Source organism: Leuciscus leuciscus (assembly GCF_965113295.1).
Source record: "Leuciscus leuciscus genome assembly, chromosome: 14".
In the NCBI taxonomy this organism is placed as follows: domain Eukaryota; kingdom Metazoa; phylum Chordata; class Actinopteri; order Cypriniformes; family Leuciscidae; genus Leuciscus; species Leuciscus leuciscus.
In genome coordinates this window covers 7,566,264-7,584,222 of record NC_138738.1, presented here as the reverse complement: position 1 = coordinate 7,584,222, position 17,959 = coordinate 7,566,264, and the positions used below count along the sequence as shown (strand labels likewise).

The following is a 17,959-nucleotide window of genomic DNA, read 5'->3' as shown; positions in this document are numbered from 1 at the left end:
AAAGTCCTAATTGCTTTTCTCACTTTCTCTTTGAAAACTGCTCTTTTTACTTTCTCTTCCAACATCACTTCAAATATAGCCATCAGCAGTGATTTTTGAAGTTATTTGGTGAGTGCAGTCAGGTCAGAATCCTGGGTAGTAAGACATAAGAGGACAAAGAAATGATAATATGGAGGAAAAGAGAGCAATATGTCATGACATTTGAGTGAAAACAGGCGGTGAGACAACAGCATACTCAGGCCAGTTGAAGAGTGAGTGTTAACAATTGTTATAGCGACCCTTACCTGACTCTCTGAAACTCTTTATTGCTCACTGCAGCTAAAACAATCAAACATCCAGACAGACAAAACAACCATTGAGAGAGTTTATATCATGAATCGACTGTCCTCCTCAAAGTGTCTGGGCAGGAATTGGGGTTTAAAATGGAGGTGTAAAAACTCTCCAGACAATTACATCGCTCTCCAATTTAATAGCTAAATTGCAGGCTTAGCTACAAACCATGTGGCATACACATTCACAGCCTGCATTCAAAGCACAACAACATTGATCAGTGATGTACGTGAATACAAAACTCAATGCAAGCAGGCAGTGATTATTGTAATTAATTGAGGCTAATTAGCACCCTGAAAATGCTTTGAAACCATTGACCTTTTTTGGATTGAAAGTAAACATCTTCTGTTAATGTCAACACGAAACGCCATTTGCAACCCATTTCGACGCATTTATGAGTTAAAGGGGGTATTCAACAAGAAAAAAACTAATGTTGGGTGGGGGACATGATTTTATCTGTTGAGCATTGATTGGATCACTAGAAGTGGTTTTGGACATCATTAGAGGGGAGGGACTAAAAAATATGCAAAAGCCATTATACATTTTGAGATTTTTTCTTTGGAATAATGTGCACCCACGAATCATGCAAGAATAGGAATGTGTATTTTGAATGTACATAGGGTCAGTTTTGCTTTCATGTTGACTTTAACACTTAAAAAACAGTAGGGATAAATGACAATACAATGTAAAAAATGCAATGTTTTGAGTTAATGATGTACATAAATTTGGACCAAACATATTAAAAGTCTTTTTAGACAACAATATTGCTCAAATAAAATAGACTGGTGTTGTTTATTAGCATTGCTGTGAACCCAGGGCAGTTCTATGACCCATAATAGCAATTCTGATGGTCTGCCACAACATAAATTTGTAACAGACTGTTTGCATTATATCAAGATAGTGGGGTAGTTTTGCTTTATAGCCATGAAAGTAAGAGACTGTGTAATAGCTAGTACATTATCAGTGGTGGTAAACATCTAAAATGCTTCAGATAGTTTCATTTCAAGCGTTTTGGCACTGAAAATTCAGTGATTAATTCAAAACAAGCTTCCATTTTACTTCAACAATAAGAGATAACAAGAGGATGTGGCTGTAGAGTTTATGACAGCTGTGAGTTTGACTGAGCAACTCTCTTGTTAGATAAATGATACTGGCAAATTTCACAAAAACTCCAAACAACAGTTAGTGCTTTTTCTTTCAGACTCTAGCCTCTACTCTGAATGTGCTGTCGGATTTTTCAATACATAGATGTTGGGGAAGGGTAATTTGCTGCTTCTAGCTGCTGTTATGTAATGCTGATGTGAAATATTAATCATGAAGCTCAGAACTGCCAAATCTATGCTAGGGAAAGTGCTTTTTGTTAACCCCCTAAACTGCATGCAGGTGGCAGACCTTCCATCTTGAGCAGGGTGTTCTTGCAAGAGTATGCAGTTTTCTTTCTCCCCGGTGTTTGCTTGTGTGCATGTTTGAGGCGGTGGGCGACGGTTGTGTGTGTATGTGTGTGCATTTGCGTATGCAAGTATGCATTTTTCCTGTTCCTCAGTGCTTTGCATTCTATAATTGAAAACTAGCGAAATGCAAGCAAAAGGCCAATACCTGCATCTGGTCTGAGACATGTTCAAATTCAGGGAGACTGTCTGGAGCAAAAAAAGCTTTTTGCTGATGCACATTTTTTTTTTTTACTGCCTTGGGTAGTAAGGCATAGAGATGTGGCAGATATTTACAGGTTTTTTTTTTTTTTTTACTCTGTAATGCATACAGACTCGTATTGCACTTAAATAAAAAGGTACTGAGGCAGTGTCTGTTCCATGGTGCTTTGATATGTATAGACTGTATAAGGACATTGTTGTGCAAGAATGATCTATTCCTTTGCTATTAGCTGAGACAACATTTGTATGGGTACTTTGAAAAAGTATAGCTGAAAATGTATTTACTGTGCATTTAGTAAGAATCATGAAAATTAAGTAACATCTTTTCAATTACTTATCACATTTTATATGCATTTTCAATATTTTATCACATTCCAAGGGTGCTGGTTAACAGTCCAACAACATTGCGCATTTTCACTGTTTGATTTTTTTTCAGTGACTTTCACATCGTGTTTCTGTATATATTTGTATATTTTTAACGCTGCTAACTTCACATCCCAAAGTTTCTGGATTGACAACCGTATTTAAATGCATGATTGAATACGATTGACAGTTATGATCATAACAATGGACAGAACAAAAACAAATTATTTAATGAATAAATAGGATAAGTTCATATTCTTTGTATTTCTTAGCATAATTGTTTCTTTTGTATTTAATTTGGATTTATTGTTAGTACTGGGCTCACAGATCACATGGATAGGGTTAGGGTACTTTTGTACTGTATGTGAATGATCGTGTTCATCTGCCATCAACAAAGACCATTTTTGAACCAAGAAAACCCCCGTATTGTTATTCATCATGAGGCGTTATTACTGTCATTGCTTTATTTAATGAATTTGCATTAAGAATTTAAGCTAGCTTTGATGCGTAACCCCTCCAGTCCTACTCGCCCGAGCGGGACTAGAACTGGCGTCTAAGGCATGGGAGGCGGGCACGCTAACAAGCAACACAGGCTCATTGGAAAAACGTACCTGTGGCAACATTTTTGCAAAACGCAAAATACATACCAATACGTACATATCACTGCAGTTTCCAACAGAAATGAACTCTAGAGTCAGTAAAACAGCAAGCACTTTTAATCGTTTTCACACACAATTGTGATTACAGGGGCAGATTATGGATTAATAAAGACTTTTTTCACACGGCACCTTTCACAATTATGTAATGACCTCAAAACTCTTTTTACCATAGTGCAAATTTTTATAAACTAATATATTTTGAAGTTTGCATCATTAACCAGCTCCATATGTTCAGTTTTACTGACATACCAAACTTGCTCAATAGCTCAGCTGGTACATAATTGTACTTGCGGAGAGCAAGTACGGAGAGCTCGGGTACAAATCCCATGAAAGAGTAGTCACGATAAAAGAGCTCGAAGACAAGAGTTTAAAAACAAGTTAAAACACTGTGGTTATTTGTTAACACTATCGGGTAGGTTTAGGCTTTAGTGTAGGTGTACGTTATTTTAAAATGGAGCATCAAGCTTTTGGCGTCACTCACCGGACATTTCAAATCAGATCTGCAGTGAAACGTGCCAACTCCAACCTAATTAAACGTTGCCATATTTACGTTTCAGGAAAAACTAAACACGCTTTTGGTGCCGCTCACTGGGCATTTCACTTTGAAACTGTCGCGAAACGTGCACAACGCAATGTATTTTGCGTTTGCCAAAAATGTTGCCACAGGTACGTTTTAATAATGAGCCTGGGCTGCTAACACGGACGCTAAAGACCACAGCCGCAAGCGTCAGTCGCTAGTCCGCCTCTGGAGATCAGGGGAGTGAGGTTTACCTGCACAGTTCTCACTATCTGGCCTCTGTTACATATATAGCCAACAAATGTGACCTTCGGAGAGCACAGCCTTCAAAATGATACACAGCAAGTGACATTTATTTACTGAGCGAGTCATTGAATCAAAAATAGTCAAGTTTAGTGTAGTTTACATAGTTTTTTTGAACTGTTGTATAAAAGCAATATAACGTTTAAATATCTACATATACTTTATTCAATCACAATCTCACTTGTCAAAGTGTATATTTATGTACATTTATGTAAAAATACAGTTTTTAGAGCAAGCTTAGCTAAGGAAAACAATTATATGAATTCATATTTTTTTTATGGCTGATTTATAAGTGTAATTTGACAGGCAGCTTTTACCATTCAAGTAGACAGTAGCATTACCTAACATGCCTACCGAGAGAACTGACTTGCCTCAAAGGGACTTTGTATGTACCACAGCACTGAGTGATTACACACTCTGGTACTTCAAAGAGGACCGTGATATTACTACAGTACATGATCAAAATACCATGGTAATACTGCCATGATACCTTTTTTGTCAGTGAGGACTCTGACATTTTTCAGTCAAATGAAAACATCCCTCTTACCATTTATTTTTTAACACATTGTACTTTGATGGTCAGCATGAAAAAGCTGAAGCCATTATCTAAGTGGATTATGAAAAGATTCCATCAGCTCTGACTGAAACCTTTTTCAGGCTTTCCGGTAAAATAGCTCTGAAGATTCTGGAAGGAACGGACACATGTTGTAGATGAGTAAAGGAAATTGCAAATGACTGGGAGAAACCAAGGCATTTATGCGTAGAGTGCAGGACCGTGTGGTTTATGAGTGAGGTACATCTTCATTAACTGCAACTGAGGTAGGCAAGGCTAAGATAGATGCAGTTTGTACTTTTGAAAGAGAAATTCTTGTAAAACAGTTGATCTGAAGATCCTAATAAGAGGGTTTGCACAAAAACACTCAGTGAATTTATGAGCGTACGAGCTCAACCCGCAGTGAGGACTCCCCAGTTGCCCTGTCGCTGCACCTGCTGCCTCTTTTTCTCAATAACACCAGTGTTTTAGCTGTGAGCTTTAAATGCGCTTATATCAGCACTCGTGCTCGAGGCCTGTCATCTCCACGCGCTGCTGCTTAGTTTCCTCCGCCTGCGATCTGTCTTTGATCACAACTCTCTGGCTGATGAATGGCACCGTGTAGTCTGCATTTCAGAGGGTAAATATCCATTAAACGTTGGGCATCTGTCTCTGGGCGGCCTGGCTGAGGAATGAATGAGAATTGGCCTCGCTGATGCCAGGTCAGTGCAATGAGCTAAACATGGAGTCCTGCATTATTCATATTCCTCCGCTGTGAACAGATGCAAATCTGATCTCCAAATTCAAACAAATTTTTTCTAACATAACATAACCATAGTCCCCTGCAAAAAGGAGAAGTATTTGGTCTCTTAAGTTGAAGAGAACATTAACATATACACGCAGAGGGTCCTAAAGAGCTTCTTCAATTCTTCAAAAACTCTTAATGTCAGGTTGATGTTCACAATTCACAAATTCAATTAACAATTCATGCATTACATATAAAAGACAAGACACAATACATCATGTTAAACCCATAATCCACATTATCCGTATCCCATATTGTATGTTAACTGCATGTTCGTGGGTGCAAAACTATTTTAATTTGCATATTCAGATTATATCCCCCCCCCCAAGGTGATCATCAAAGTGTGAAAGTGAGCAGTTAAATTTCATCACAATGAAGAATTACCCACCTCCATAACAATGTGAAAAGAATCAAATCTTGAAGACTGGAAGTGCAGTCGGAAATCTCTTTCAACTGTTTATCATCTGTTCATCAGTTTAATGTATTAAATATTAAGTTAACATTTGTTTGGAAATGAGCCATGTGTACATTATCACACAGGAGCCTTGCGATTTGCACAGAATGAGTTTAGGAATGCCACTGACTTTGTTTGGTCATGGCTAAGTGAATGTAAGAACCCTCAGATTGCTTTCTTATCAATTATACATTCACTGGGATAATGCCACTCTGCTTACCAAAGGAGAATGCCAAACAGCAGGAAAGGAAAGATACAGACGCAACAGCGACAAAATCCAATCTCACACATCAATGTATTCATTTCAAACCTGTGAAAAGACCAGTTTTATTTTTCAAAGCTAGTCTAGTTATGTCCAAACCAGGCTTCTTCACTTCCAGCAAGACCTCCAAAATACCAATTACATTTAGTCAACAGGTCTTTTTCATCATGTTTTGAACTTTAGCCCATTATATTCTGACTGAAATGGCTACTGCAACAGACCAAACTTTAACCAATAATTATAACAAACTAAATAAAAAAGTAAAAACATTTATTATCTAATAATTAATTATTGTTTTATCATTTATAATCATAATTCATTATTTTCTATTTTCGTTAATAATTTGATTAATTTATCAAATAATTTGTCTTAATTTAATTCACAAATTTTATAATTGTATTACTTTATATCTATAATACAATAGCAGATAAGGATACTAAAGCGTTTGAAACTATTAGTCCTTTCATCAGTAATTTCGCTGACACTTTAGGTCGGCGCAAAACCAGCCTGAACCAGCATGGAAATTGAGTTCCACCATGATCAAGTTCAATCCAAATCCACAGCAAAAATAAACCCCAAACATTACTGTATGATAATGCATTTACCTTAAACAGTCGGAGGATATTAGCCACCATTATAGACACGGAACTGGACGACGCTCCAATGACACCCACCACCCTTTCTGGCTTGGTAATGATGGGTGATCCACCACCTTGGCACTTCACATCCGTGCCGTCCTTTTCGATGAGCGCCTGGACAAAAGTAAGAGACTGCTCCAGAGCGTGAGTGTCCCGTGAGCATGTGTCCAGAATGCGGGCCCCAAGCGTGATGTTTGGGAGCAGTTCGTGGTCATTGTTGATGCGGTCCAAAGCAAAGAGCATAGCTTCCAGACGATGGATTCCCTTTTCCTTTTTTAGCTCACCACAGGGTTTCCCCTCATGACCTCGAGCATGAACAGGAAACAGGCCGCCCAATGCAATGTCCCCATCAATCCGGATAGAGTTTAGATGTGTGTGGCCTGGACCTTTGGGCTTTGCAGCCAAAACAGTCAGGAAGAGGTAGAGAAGAACCAATGTTGAGGCCTGACAGTGACGGTTGGTCCATCCAACCATTTTGCCCAAGGCGGAAGACATCGCACCAAGCCTGTTTCAACCCAAGCGTGTCTATTTTTGGATCTGAGATGTGTCACAACTGAATTAATGGGTCAGTGGAGGCACCCTTTCACAGGGCTCAATCTTTTAAAGTTCATAGTTATGTCACGTTGCGATGCATTTGTAATTGAATGGAATGCTCATCAGGTTCTTTAGGCAGCAGTTCTGAGTCAATCCGCTTTATCTCCTGTCAAGGAACTTCCTCTAGGTTCCTTTGATGAGATTAAAGGTTCACCGTACGTCTTTGGTCCCTTGCTCCCTCTAGGTTTCCAATTGCCTAGTCTCCTGATGGAGAAGGTTGGGGGTCTTGTGCTGCCAACACAAATCTTCACCAACCCGTGAGCGCCTTTCTGGAAAAAAAAGATAGGAAGAGTTAGCACCAGAGAATCTGTGTCAGTATGGGCATTGCAGGACTTGTGTTCTTTTCCTTAAAATTTCCTTTAAAGCATCTCATTGAAAACCGCTTTCTTACTGAAAACTCACTTGCTTTTTCTCACATGCACCCCCCTCTCTCTCTATAGTTTGAATTTAAAATGTTGCTATGGGCTCCCAAGGTCGAGAGAAATATGCTTTGGCTCCCACATGTCTCTTTTCAACATTCTGAATGAAGGAGCTGCATTCCAATGAAGAGCTCCTATCCAGAGAGAGGGAGAATTATCTGTGTAATGTGATGTTTTCGTTTTTTTTTTTTTTCGCCCCATCTGAAATGACAAACTCTGATAAAGGAAATGAGTTTGGTTGATGAAAATTGTTCTGCACACACCGCATACTGACATAAAGCAAACCCTTTAATCTTTTCCCCAACGGTCACCGCAGGATATTCAAAGTTCTCGGAATGGATTGTTACTTTGGCAACCTCGAGGTCATGATTTAATTTAAGAAATGAGATTTAATTTGTATGACACTGTCCTCGATGAGGGGACGAGTTATCTCCCACAACTTTGACAGACACTGTTATCATTACTCCCTTAATCATTGCCTAATTGGGTTAAAATTTGCATACTGGAATATTACAACAGGCTTTTTTTTATTTTTATGCATGTGCGTACATTTGAGTTGCTGAGTCTTTTAAACTCTGAATATTTTGTTTTAATGGTGAGTGCCAAATACGGCAAATTGATCTTGCCATATTTTTAATGCCTACACAATATCGTTATCATGCACCATCGTGATTCACTGCTTGACTTGTTTTCACCTCCTCCAGCACAATCTTCTACTTTTTTTTGTCAGAGTCAAGCATAGCATTAAAAACTTCCTTTATATTGCTCTTTATGTACAGTACTTTATATTTTTAAATGATCATCAATGTAGTTACGGTCTTGCATACTTAAGAATACTGTGCATTTCTTTAAACATTGATGCAGTTTAAACAGTTATGTTCAAGCCTTGATCGCTGCAAATCGTTTTTTGCACCGTTTCGTTCACTTCACTTATTTACAAAGTGACAGAAAAAGCTTGGAAATTCTCTTTTATGCCTTTGTAAGTTCTAACTGACCTGCTCTCATTCTATCTATTTTTTTTTTATCTCTTTCACTCTTTCCACCTCCTCCCCTATTAGTACACTATACGCTGGCTCCACACTTCTCCTCTAGTGCACAGGCACTTCAAAGAATTACAACAGGGCTTCTGAAGTGACTATGAAATGCTTTTTCAATGTTGGCAAATGTGCTTTGATATTAAAGAGTGAACTGGGGAATCCTTCCTTTGGGAAAAGAAGTTCGTGAGAGAGACCACGGTGAGGCTTGAAGCACATGTTCCACTCTCCCACGCTCACAGCTAAGGGAAACATTGCCAAACACGTGAGAGATGGAACGCAGCCTAGATTCAAAAGTGTTTGTCTTGAATGGTGTTGTTAACGGTGTTGGGGAGTAACTAACTAAAAGTAGCAATTCTACTAACTCAACTATTTCTCAGTATTGTGTCAATAGCTCGGCTATTTTATTGTTTATAGTAATAGTGGCATGACTTATAGTGGCATGGCTTTTTTTTTAAATACAGCACTTAAAAAAATAAATAAAAAAAAACGGCACCTTGTATGACAAAATGCTATATTTTGTTCCACGTACATCCACAAAAAATGTCTCAGGGTTTAGCTTGACTGTAGCTTAAGTAAATTCTGAGTAGTTATAGCTTAGGAAGCTACCGCTTCAAGTAACTTCCCCAACACTGGTTGATAATAACTCCCTGTGATTTTTTAAGGAAAAGCCAAGCTTGTTAGGTGACTGTTGACCCATATGAAGCTGTCAGCATGATCTGCGATCATTGCTGTGATTTGCGGGGAGTGTCAGCCCTACCACAGAAGTTAATTTAATTCATTAGTTAAAGTTAATTGACACTGCATGGCTGTCTGAGGACGTAATGGAGATATAATAAGCACTGAGAGTTTCTATCAGCAATAGGCTTGGAACCGATAGTGGATAACAGCAATTATAGATTTTTTGCTCTTTTTGGGGTAATTTTCAGTTATATCAGATCTGGAGTGCTAGAAACAGTTTGGTGTATTTAATTAGAAAATTCTGAATTATTGAAATGTTAAAACTTGATTGAAGTTCACATCTAGCGTTAAATAGAATTTACACCAAAACGCTTGTGTTTTTAAACAAAGAAAAATTTATTTGTGCTATCTGACTACTACACTTAAGAAATGCAGCATGTTAATATAGCATGAGTTTAGCAGTGAACAAATCATGGTAATGCCTTTCTTTTTCATTTTAGCTCAAATAGCCTACTGTGAGGGTATCACCATAGTGTTCTTTGAACTATATATGAAGCACCATGTAGACTTGTTTTCCAGTAAATAAATTATCTAATTTTTTTTTAAACAAGTGTAGTGTATTTATTTTTGAAAATACTCGTGTTAAAGATACATTCTTAGAAAACTATTAGCAATATCTTATTCAGTGTTGATTTTCGAGTAAACTTATTTTGCTTTGAGGATTTGTCTGATGTTATAACTAGAAAAAAAAAAAACCTTTTTTTCTTTTAAAGGCACACTCTCCTTGAAGTTTAACTTTTTATTGCTACCAAATCTAAATTTTTATAGTCTCACACCATAACCGGCCACTTCTGAAGACAATCTGAATAATATTATACTAGACAAAGTTTTCAAAATACTATTGAGGTTTTGAAATTGCAGCCCTCTAATTGGGGCTGTAAAGAATATGTTTATGGCATTCTGAAATATCTGCATGTGTCAACCCAAAATGCCTCCTGCAATTGGCCGTAGCACGTAACTCGATTGGTAACCAAAACCACATTATAGCCAGTGAATGAGCATTCGATTCTTTTAGGAAAGGGGGAAATGGTTGGAGCAGACTTTTGTAAGCCTATAAAGCAAAAATACCTTCAATGTAAACACTTTCGCTTTATTTGACGTTTATTGGATGGGAAGACTGTCAAAACAACATCCACATACTGGCAAGTACTCAAGACATTGCAAAATCTCACAAATGAGCCCACAACCAGGTGCATACTTTGTGTTTCACACTGGATTATGTTGCCGTCTGTTCCTTTTTATAAAACACAGAGCAGCCACAATTTTAATGTGGTCAATAAACAAAAGAATCACAAAAACAACACAGCACTGTAGTGCTCCTTGCTATCTCTAGATAGCAGTTTAAAAAGTTAAGTTGTTTCTACAGGAAATTCGGTAACTGCCAATAATGTTTTGCCTTTTTAAGGGCACTTATTAAAAGAAATTTCCAGTAACCCGAGAGCGCTGTATTTCCTAATAATCCATGTGTGTGAAAGATCTAGTATGCATACTGTAGAATACCAACCTTTAGTCTGCAGACTGCCCAAGGGAACCTCGACTTAGCAACAGGCTAATAAATCTTCGCTGGTGCAGCGTGCCGCAGAGAAATTGTATTATTCCTCAAATCCTATCTGATATCATACTCAAGTGTGTGCTCAAGGAAATATTAGATATGGCAATTATAAATAGCGGTAATGAGATCATTATCTGTTTCTCATAACGCAGTACATATATAGTGGATGCTTGTATTAGGCTACACCTCCAAGACTCTTAAAAGCCATTGCTGTTGTAAAAGGACAATTACTTATCGTGCGCTGCAAAATTAGAAGCACAAATTGCCGTTTCACTGGGAGTGTTTTTACAGTGTACACATTCTTTATCAAAATGAACCCACCTGCACAGTCTTGGGGAAAGTCACGTGCAAAAAAAGCTGCGCACCGCGCCCACACATGCCATTCATGGGTTTCTTTTTAAAGCACCTCCTTGTCTCGGTTTCTTTAAGCGTGTTAGGCTGACACCATTCAGTCAGTAAGAGCAGTAATTGATCTTAAAGGAATAATCTCTTTCCCATCTCTTCTAGAAACAGATGAGATGTGGGCCACAATGGGAGGAGGTGCCATGGAAGACCTCTTATTCTGGGAGCAGATCTTTTGTAAGAAGCCTGAAGGTGGTGGATTTAATGCACACCCTTTCGAGCGGAGAAGTTATTTGGGCCTGATCATTCACAGCAAATTCAGTTTAATCACTGTAGAGTGAATCAGGCAGGCTAAGGTCAGACCTGTTTTCCAATTCACAGCTCACTATGGCTTCAGTTTGAGTCTCGGAACAGATAAGGGGCTTACACAAATAAAGTGACTGTGATTAGTAGAGAGGGGAGATGGAGACGTTGAAACACGGTGAAGAGACGGATTCATTTTTATTTTGAGTTGTACACACTGACTTAGTAGTTCCCATCAGTACTAACAAAAGCCAGTCATTAAATAAGTTTGATATCTCAGAAAATTTGGCAAGGTTACTCTGGATGTCCAAGATGTCCATTTCACAGTTTGCACCGTTTTCAGTTTGCACCGTTTCCACCGTTGAGTTGGTTGTTATGGTTTCTGAATAGTTGTCATTTAGTTTAGGTATGTGTCGTTAATTATCCTCATTTGCTTGTATACTTAAGTCATTTGTGTCTATTTATTTGCTGTCGGGTCTCATCTGTGATATATGTGTTGTAAGTCGTTCTCTTTGTGTGATTTATCTTCCTGTGAATTTATTAAAGATACCCTTTGTCTTCATCGTGTTTGTGAGTGTTCTACAACACAGCATTGTGACAGTTCATTTATGGTTTCGCACCATTTTATTGCTAGCAGGATCGAGATCACATTTAATTTAAAGCCAAAAGAACAACTATAGGAAGTATTTTACGAAAAGAGAAAATAAAGTTTTATTGAATGGTCTGATCATTATTATGAATTATTTTCATTACAGCACAGTTCCCCTAAATTCTTATTTTAATCTTGATTAATTCACATTATTCTCATTATTTATTTAATGTTTAACTACCTTCATTTACACATACACCAATACATACTGTACATACACATGCTGCTAAATATTTTTGTGGAAACTGATTTAAAAAAGAAATATCTTTGAAAGCAATTACTTGAAATAGTAATCTTTTGTAACATAAATGTACTGTCAGTTTTGAAAAATGTAATGCATCCTTGTTGAATAAAAGTATTAATTTCTTCTTTTTTTTTTAAAGAGAGAGAGAGAAATGATGTGGTGCTCATAAACATCTCGATGGTCCTAAAAGAGGCTTTGTTTTCCTTAAGTTAAATATTATTTCTAATTTCCTCCTTGGGGTGAAAAATGACCCCGAAATGGCTGTTGGATCTGTGTTTTAAAACAGCACAGCAAAAACACCACAGGTTGAAATGACTTTCAAACATTATCATGTAGATGCAGGATTTGTTAATATTAGTTGAGCGGTTGTTTACTCATTGTTTCTGAGACCTAAATAATTCAATCTGGGAATTTGGAGCCAGATAATCCAATGTATTTTAAACATCAGTTCCCTGTATCTTACAATCACCTGGTTGACTCAAGGCCTAAAGAGACTCCACTAAATTGAAACACCAATGAGATAAACACAACATGACAATTCACAAAGCTTTGTCAACGTTTCTATCACATTAGTGAAATAACAGCATATTATCACATCCAGATAACTGTACAGCCTACAACTGAAATTAGCTTTGGGATCAAGAGAGCACGTCAGGAAATATTGTTCGTTTGAGAGTTCCCTCGGGCTCCCTTGCTGATTTAGGCAAATACCACAAAGTTTTTGGCCCAGGCATTAAAATGTTGCCACGATAAGCATTTTGTTGACTCGCTGACCTTAAGGGCCGTTATTGTTGTCTTGTGATTGGCTGACGGGTCTTTCAGCTGTGCAGATCTCTTTCTACAATACAGTGGACTCACAAGCACTGTGTGAAGATAAGAAGCTGAGGCACTTAATATTTTACTAGCTGCCTGCTAGTGAGTACCATGGGGCTTTCACCCTGCCAAAAGACAAAGATAGAACTTGAATGTGGGATGTCACAGTCTCCGAAAAGCTTCGAGACCGCATGGCAAGCAATAAATCAGAACACACACATAAGTTTTAAGGTCAGAAACATACTCTACATATGCTACCACAGAACTTAGCAAACACACTGCAAGCTTGCAGCCCTAGTGTACATGCATTAACATGCATAGTCATGTAGCTAGCTATAAGAATTTTAATAGTTTATCCTTAAAGGCACACTATGTAATTTTTAGCCGCTAGAGGTTGCTTATTCAAAACAAAGGTGTAGCTTGATAACAATGATTAGTTTTCTGTCGATGAATGTATCCAAGCAGAAACATGTCTTTGGTGTTTCCATGGTTTCTACAGAATAAAAAAAAAACGGAAATCGAGGGTAACGTGGATAGATAGTTGGCACACGGACACGATCTCTGTCGTGGTTAAAACTGCTTATTTCTCTGGATTTAAACATTCTTGGAAACATTTAGGATAATTTAAGTATATATAAATATTAGTGGTGGGCCGTTATCGGCGTTAACGTGCTGCGTTAACGCGAGACTCTTATCGCGCGATAAAAAAAATATCGCCGTTAATCTATTCTCCAAATTGGGTTGGGAGATGGCTCTATACTACACAAGCTATGATGACGCAATCTACCCGCGGCCGCGAGGTAAACCCGGCTGCAACGCATATTCGTCGTCATCTTAAGTAAACACGGCTGAACGTGAAAGCTGGTGAAAAAGATCGGTGCAACATCCATTATTTGGACTTGGTTCGGGTTTAAGCCGTCAGACGAGCAGCAGCAAACTATATACAGAGTGTGTGGGGTAACAGTTCGGTAAGTTAACACACGACTAATCCGTTCGACCACCTCAAATTCAAAACGAAACATGATATCACTGAATACCAGCGCGCGCGTATTATTCCCATTCCAATATATCTTAGTGGTGTAGCACATAATCTCGATTTTAAGAATCGTTGTTGTGTTTCTTTTTAACTGAAAAGACATCAGTTAGACAATATTCTAATTTTAAATTTGGGGTTTCATAAGCTCCAAGCCATAATAAACATTAGACCTACTTAAGTCTCTGCAGCTAGTGTACTTAAATTTTATTTTTCTGCAAAATGATGTTGTATACTTACAGTTTTGCACAATATATGTTCTCAAAACTACATACACCCTTTAAAAAAAAAGACATTTAGCAGTTGTTTAGCATGGGTCTGTGTAATCTGTTCTGAAATGGTTTTATTATAATATACTGTATATCGTTATCGCAAGAGGCTGCAATGTATATGACAATATAGATTTTAGGCCATATCGCCCATCCCTAATTGATAGCCTATAGTAGTTGATAATAACATAGGCCTACCTAATGTTGCCTACGGACGGTAACGGTACAGTAGTAACCTTTTACAGTCTATGAGTAGAACAGCTTTCTCAAGCAGTTTGTGATGCATTTTGGAAACAGGAGATGAGCCCCTGGTCTAATGCGCCACCTGGCTTGAGAAACCCGTTCTCAAAGACTTACTTTTATAGTCATTATTTGGGTAGCACACATATTCTGAATGCCTTCGGCAGAATTCAAATGAGCCATTTTAATCTAGATTAATCTAGATTAATTTCAAAATTAATCTAGATTAATCTAGATAAAAAAAAAAAATCTATGCCCACCTCTAATAAATATATAACATTGTTCTAGTAGTTTTTGGATATTTTAATCCAAAAATACTACATATTGTTAGCCTAGAAATCTAGACGCACCCTAGCGGCAGCAAAAGGTATTTTGCAGCCAGGGCAGTCTAGCAACTCTCCATAGACTTTGGAGCTGCAAAAACCTAAATTGGGTCAGGCCAATCACGTCGTGTATAGACTAGGCGGGGCGGGCTTAACATAATGACGACAGAGTTGCGACGGTTCCCTGGCTGCGACTTGAAAACAAAGAATGACGCTGCTGGCGAACATCTTTCGAATCGGCTTTGTCCGCAACTCTGGAGGACTTGGAGTTAAGCTTTTCTTTGAGAAAAGAGCAAAGAACGGCACTTAAGTCATTCTTAAAAAAAGGAAGATGTGTTCGTCGTTTTGCCGGCCAGATATGGCAAAAGTTGAATCTATCAACTAACGTTAGCTCCGCTGTTGGGAAAATGCTCTAGTTGGTTGAAGCGCTGTCCTATAGGCGGATCTTTTGTGACGTCATTGTTTATGTTTGTCGCGTTGCATCATGGGAATCGTGTGGCAGGAAACACCGCTAGATACCTCTAATTTGATTGTTTTGCACGTTTGGAGGAGGATTTAGAGAAGAGGATGGTTCACTCTTGCTGTGTGGTCGATTATACGGCTCGTTGGGGGCCTGATAAAAAGTTTTTTCGAATTCCCTCCGAAAAGGATCGCGAAAAACGAAAGAAATGGTTGCGTGCAATTAGGCGATTGAACCTGGACGCTCCGAAGAAAGCCTGGATTCCTGCAGCTAACGTTACTGATCGAGTTTGTGAGGCTCATTTTGTTCATGGTAGGCCTAAGTCTAGTGACTATGTATTTATAGAAGATTGAATAAAAAAAATAATAAAACTGAGTCAAATCAACCGAGTCATGTTTTCGCGTTCTGATTCAGGTGTCCCAAACCGCGATCCACAGCACCCAGACTATGTTCCTCACATCAAAATGGGCTATTCTGGATCGCAAAACTTAAAAGCAAAAGAAAAGGCTGTTCTAACCTCTGCTTTTAGCACGATCACTGCTTTCTGTTTGGCAGAAAAGATCGGCCCAACTTTTTGAAAAAACAAAATAATCATAGGCCTCCAGACTTTTGAAAGCCTTTAATCTTTCATGAGTGAAGGGTCCAGGGGTTTCTATTAAATAAGAATAAATGTCTCCCCAGCAGATTGGTGGCCAAGACACGGGCAAGTCGGACCAACGTTTTTTGTCATCCCAGATCTCATATGGGCTTTGAATAACTTCGATTTTGTCACCAATACAAATTTTGAGCTTCTCTCCAAACCTCCTCCGGTCTTCAGATGTTAAAGTGCTTATATATTGTGGATTTCGCCCGCTAACTCTCTTGAAAGTGCTCGTCGCGTCTTTACTGCCCGCAATACTGTTTGTTTTGTTGCCACACAACCACTCGCGCATGCGTACAAAGATGTCAACAAAGATCCTCCTATTGCGTGCAGAGGGAATTTGAAAGACAGCCGTTTATCCCGCCCATCGGATTAAGCCGTGTCTATGGTAAGTTGCCAGACTAAACATCTTGATGTAGGTCTGGCTTGCAGGCTAACATATTGTGCCTTTAACTAAAATGCTCAACAAGATTCTCTTTAACACAATTCTTTAAAAAAAAGATATGCAAACAATCTTAAAATGCAACAATACATTTGATGATATTTTATCAAATAATGTCCATCTTTCTAAACAAGGTTGGTTTAAAGAGAATCTTATTGAGCAATTGGAACTTGTTCAGACAGATGGACCATATTTGATCAAATAGATCAGGCTTAAAGCAGGGGTTTACAGCAGGAGTGTCACGGGTGGTTATAGAGAAGTATAGCGCACAAGGAAAATAGTAGTAGTAATAATAATAGTTCAAACAGGAACACGTAAGAGAACAACAGGCAAACACAACCAACACATTAACGAGACAGAACAAGAAACCGAGGAAAACTCAGGTCCTTAATACAAAGGGACTAACTATTAATAGAACAACAGGTGAACGGAGAACATAATCAGACACTCTGGGAAAATGGGTCAAATGATATGCTCAGGGAAAACAGAACAAAAAATAAAAATGACAAAAAGTCAGCGAAAACTGACTGTAGACAGTGCGGACCAATGCCTGCTCTTGCAACCCTCGAGGCAACACAGAGAATGCAATTTGAAGACCTGTACAGAGTATGTTTAAAGCCACGTAACGACCATTAGATTCATTGAAAGTTTGAACTGTGAGGCCAAAAACACGATGACAATATGACATTTTATAAGAAGATAGGAGCCCTATACATGCTCTAATTGAATATTCTGATCTTTTTCCTCCCGAAAGATGGGAAACGGTCAACCCACAAAATTAAAGCTGTAAATATCTTTCAGAGCACATTTGGACTGGAGCGAATAACCAGATATCTTACAGCGGCAAAATGTCACAGACAGCTGTGGGACTTCCACACGGCACAAACACACACAGCAATATCACCACATGTTTGCTGAGGCCAGTCATGGGTAAGAATAAACAGATATCTAAAGGTTGGGTGTAAGATCCTATAGGGAACGAGATAAATGTCATTTCACATTTCCTTAACCTTTGCACTGATAACAACACCTGCCTGGGTTGGAATCATCATGTAAACGCTGACTTTTTTTTTAATAGCAATTGTCTAATAGCAATTTGACAGCACATCCTAGCAAAGAAATTGCTTTTGCCTAACAAATAATGTTGCTGACAACGGACAGAAAAAGAGGACATACAGTACTACGGTTAGATCTTCAAGTTTTTCTTGGGCCCGTTGTTAATCATTCATAAATGTAACTTTTTCTTCTCCTATGCTCAGCCTTTTTTACCCATATAGCCTACACTGCGAAAAAACGATATCTTGTTTTGCAGGACAAATTTAAATATATTATTTCTAATGTAGCACAAG

General features: G+C 38.3%; 1 protein-coding gene across 2 annotated transcripts in view; it reads right to left on the bottom strand.

Annotated features, from left to right (window-relative positions):
* The window catches only part of grm4 (glutamate receptor, metabotropic 4), a 183,895-nt gene that overhangs the window by 124,340 nt on the left and 41,596 nt on the right, over positions 1–17,959 (bottom strand). For both annotated transcript variants that reach the window (XM_082189601.1, XM_082189600.1), the window contains exon 2: positions 6,480–7,375. In XM_082189601.1, the coding sequence (XP_082045727.1) occupies positions 6,480–7,007 (528 nt within the window). In that variant the 5' untranslated portion in view covers positions 7,008–7,375. The remainder of the gene's footprint in view (positions 1–6,479; positions 7,376–17,959) is intronic.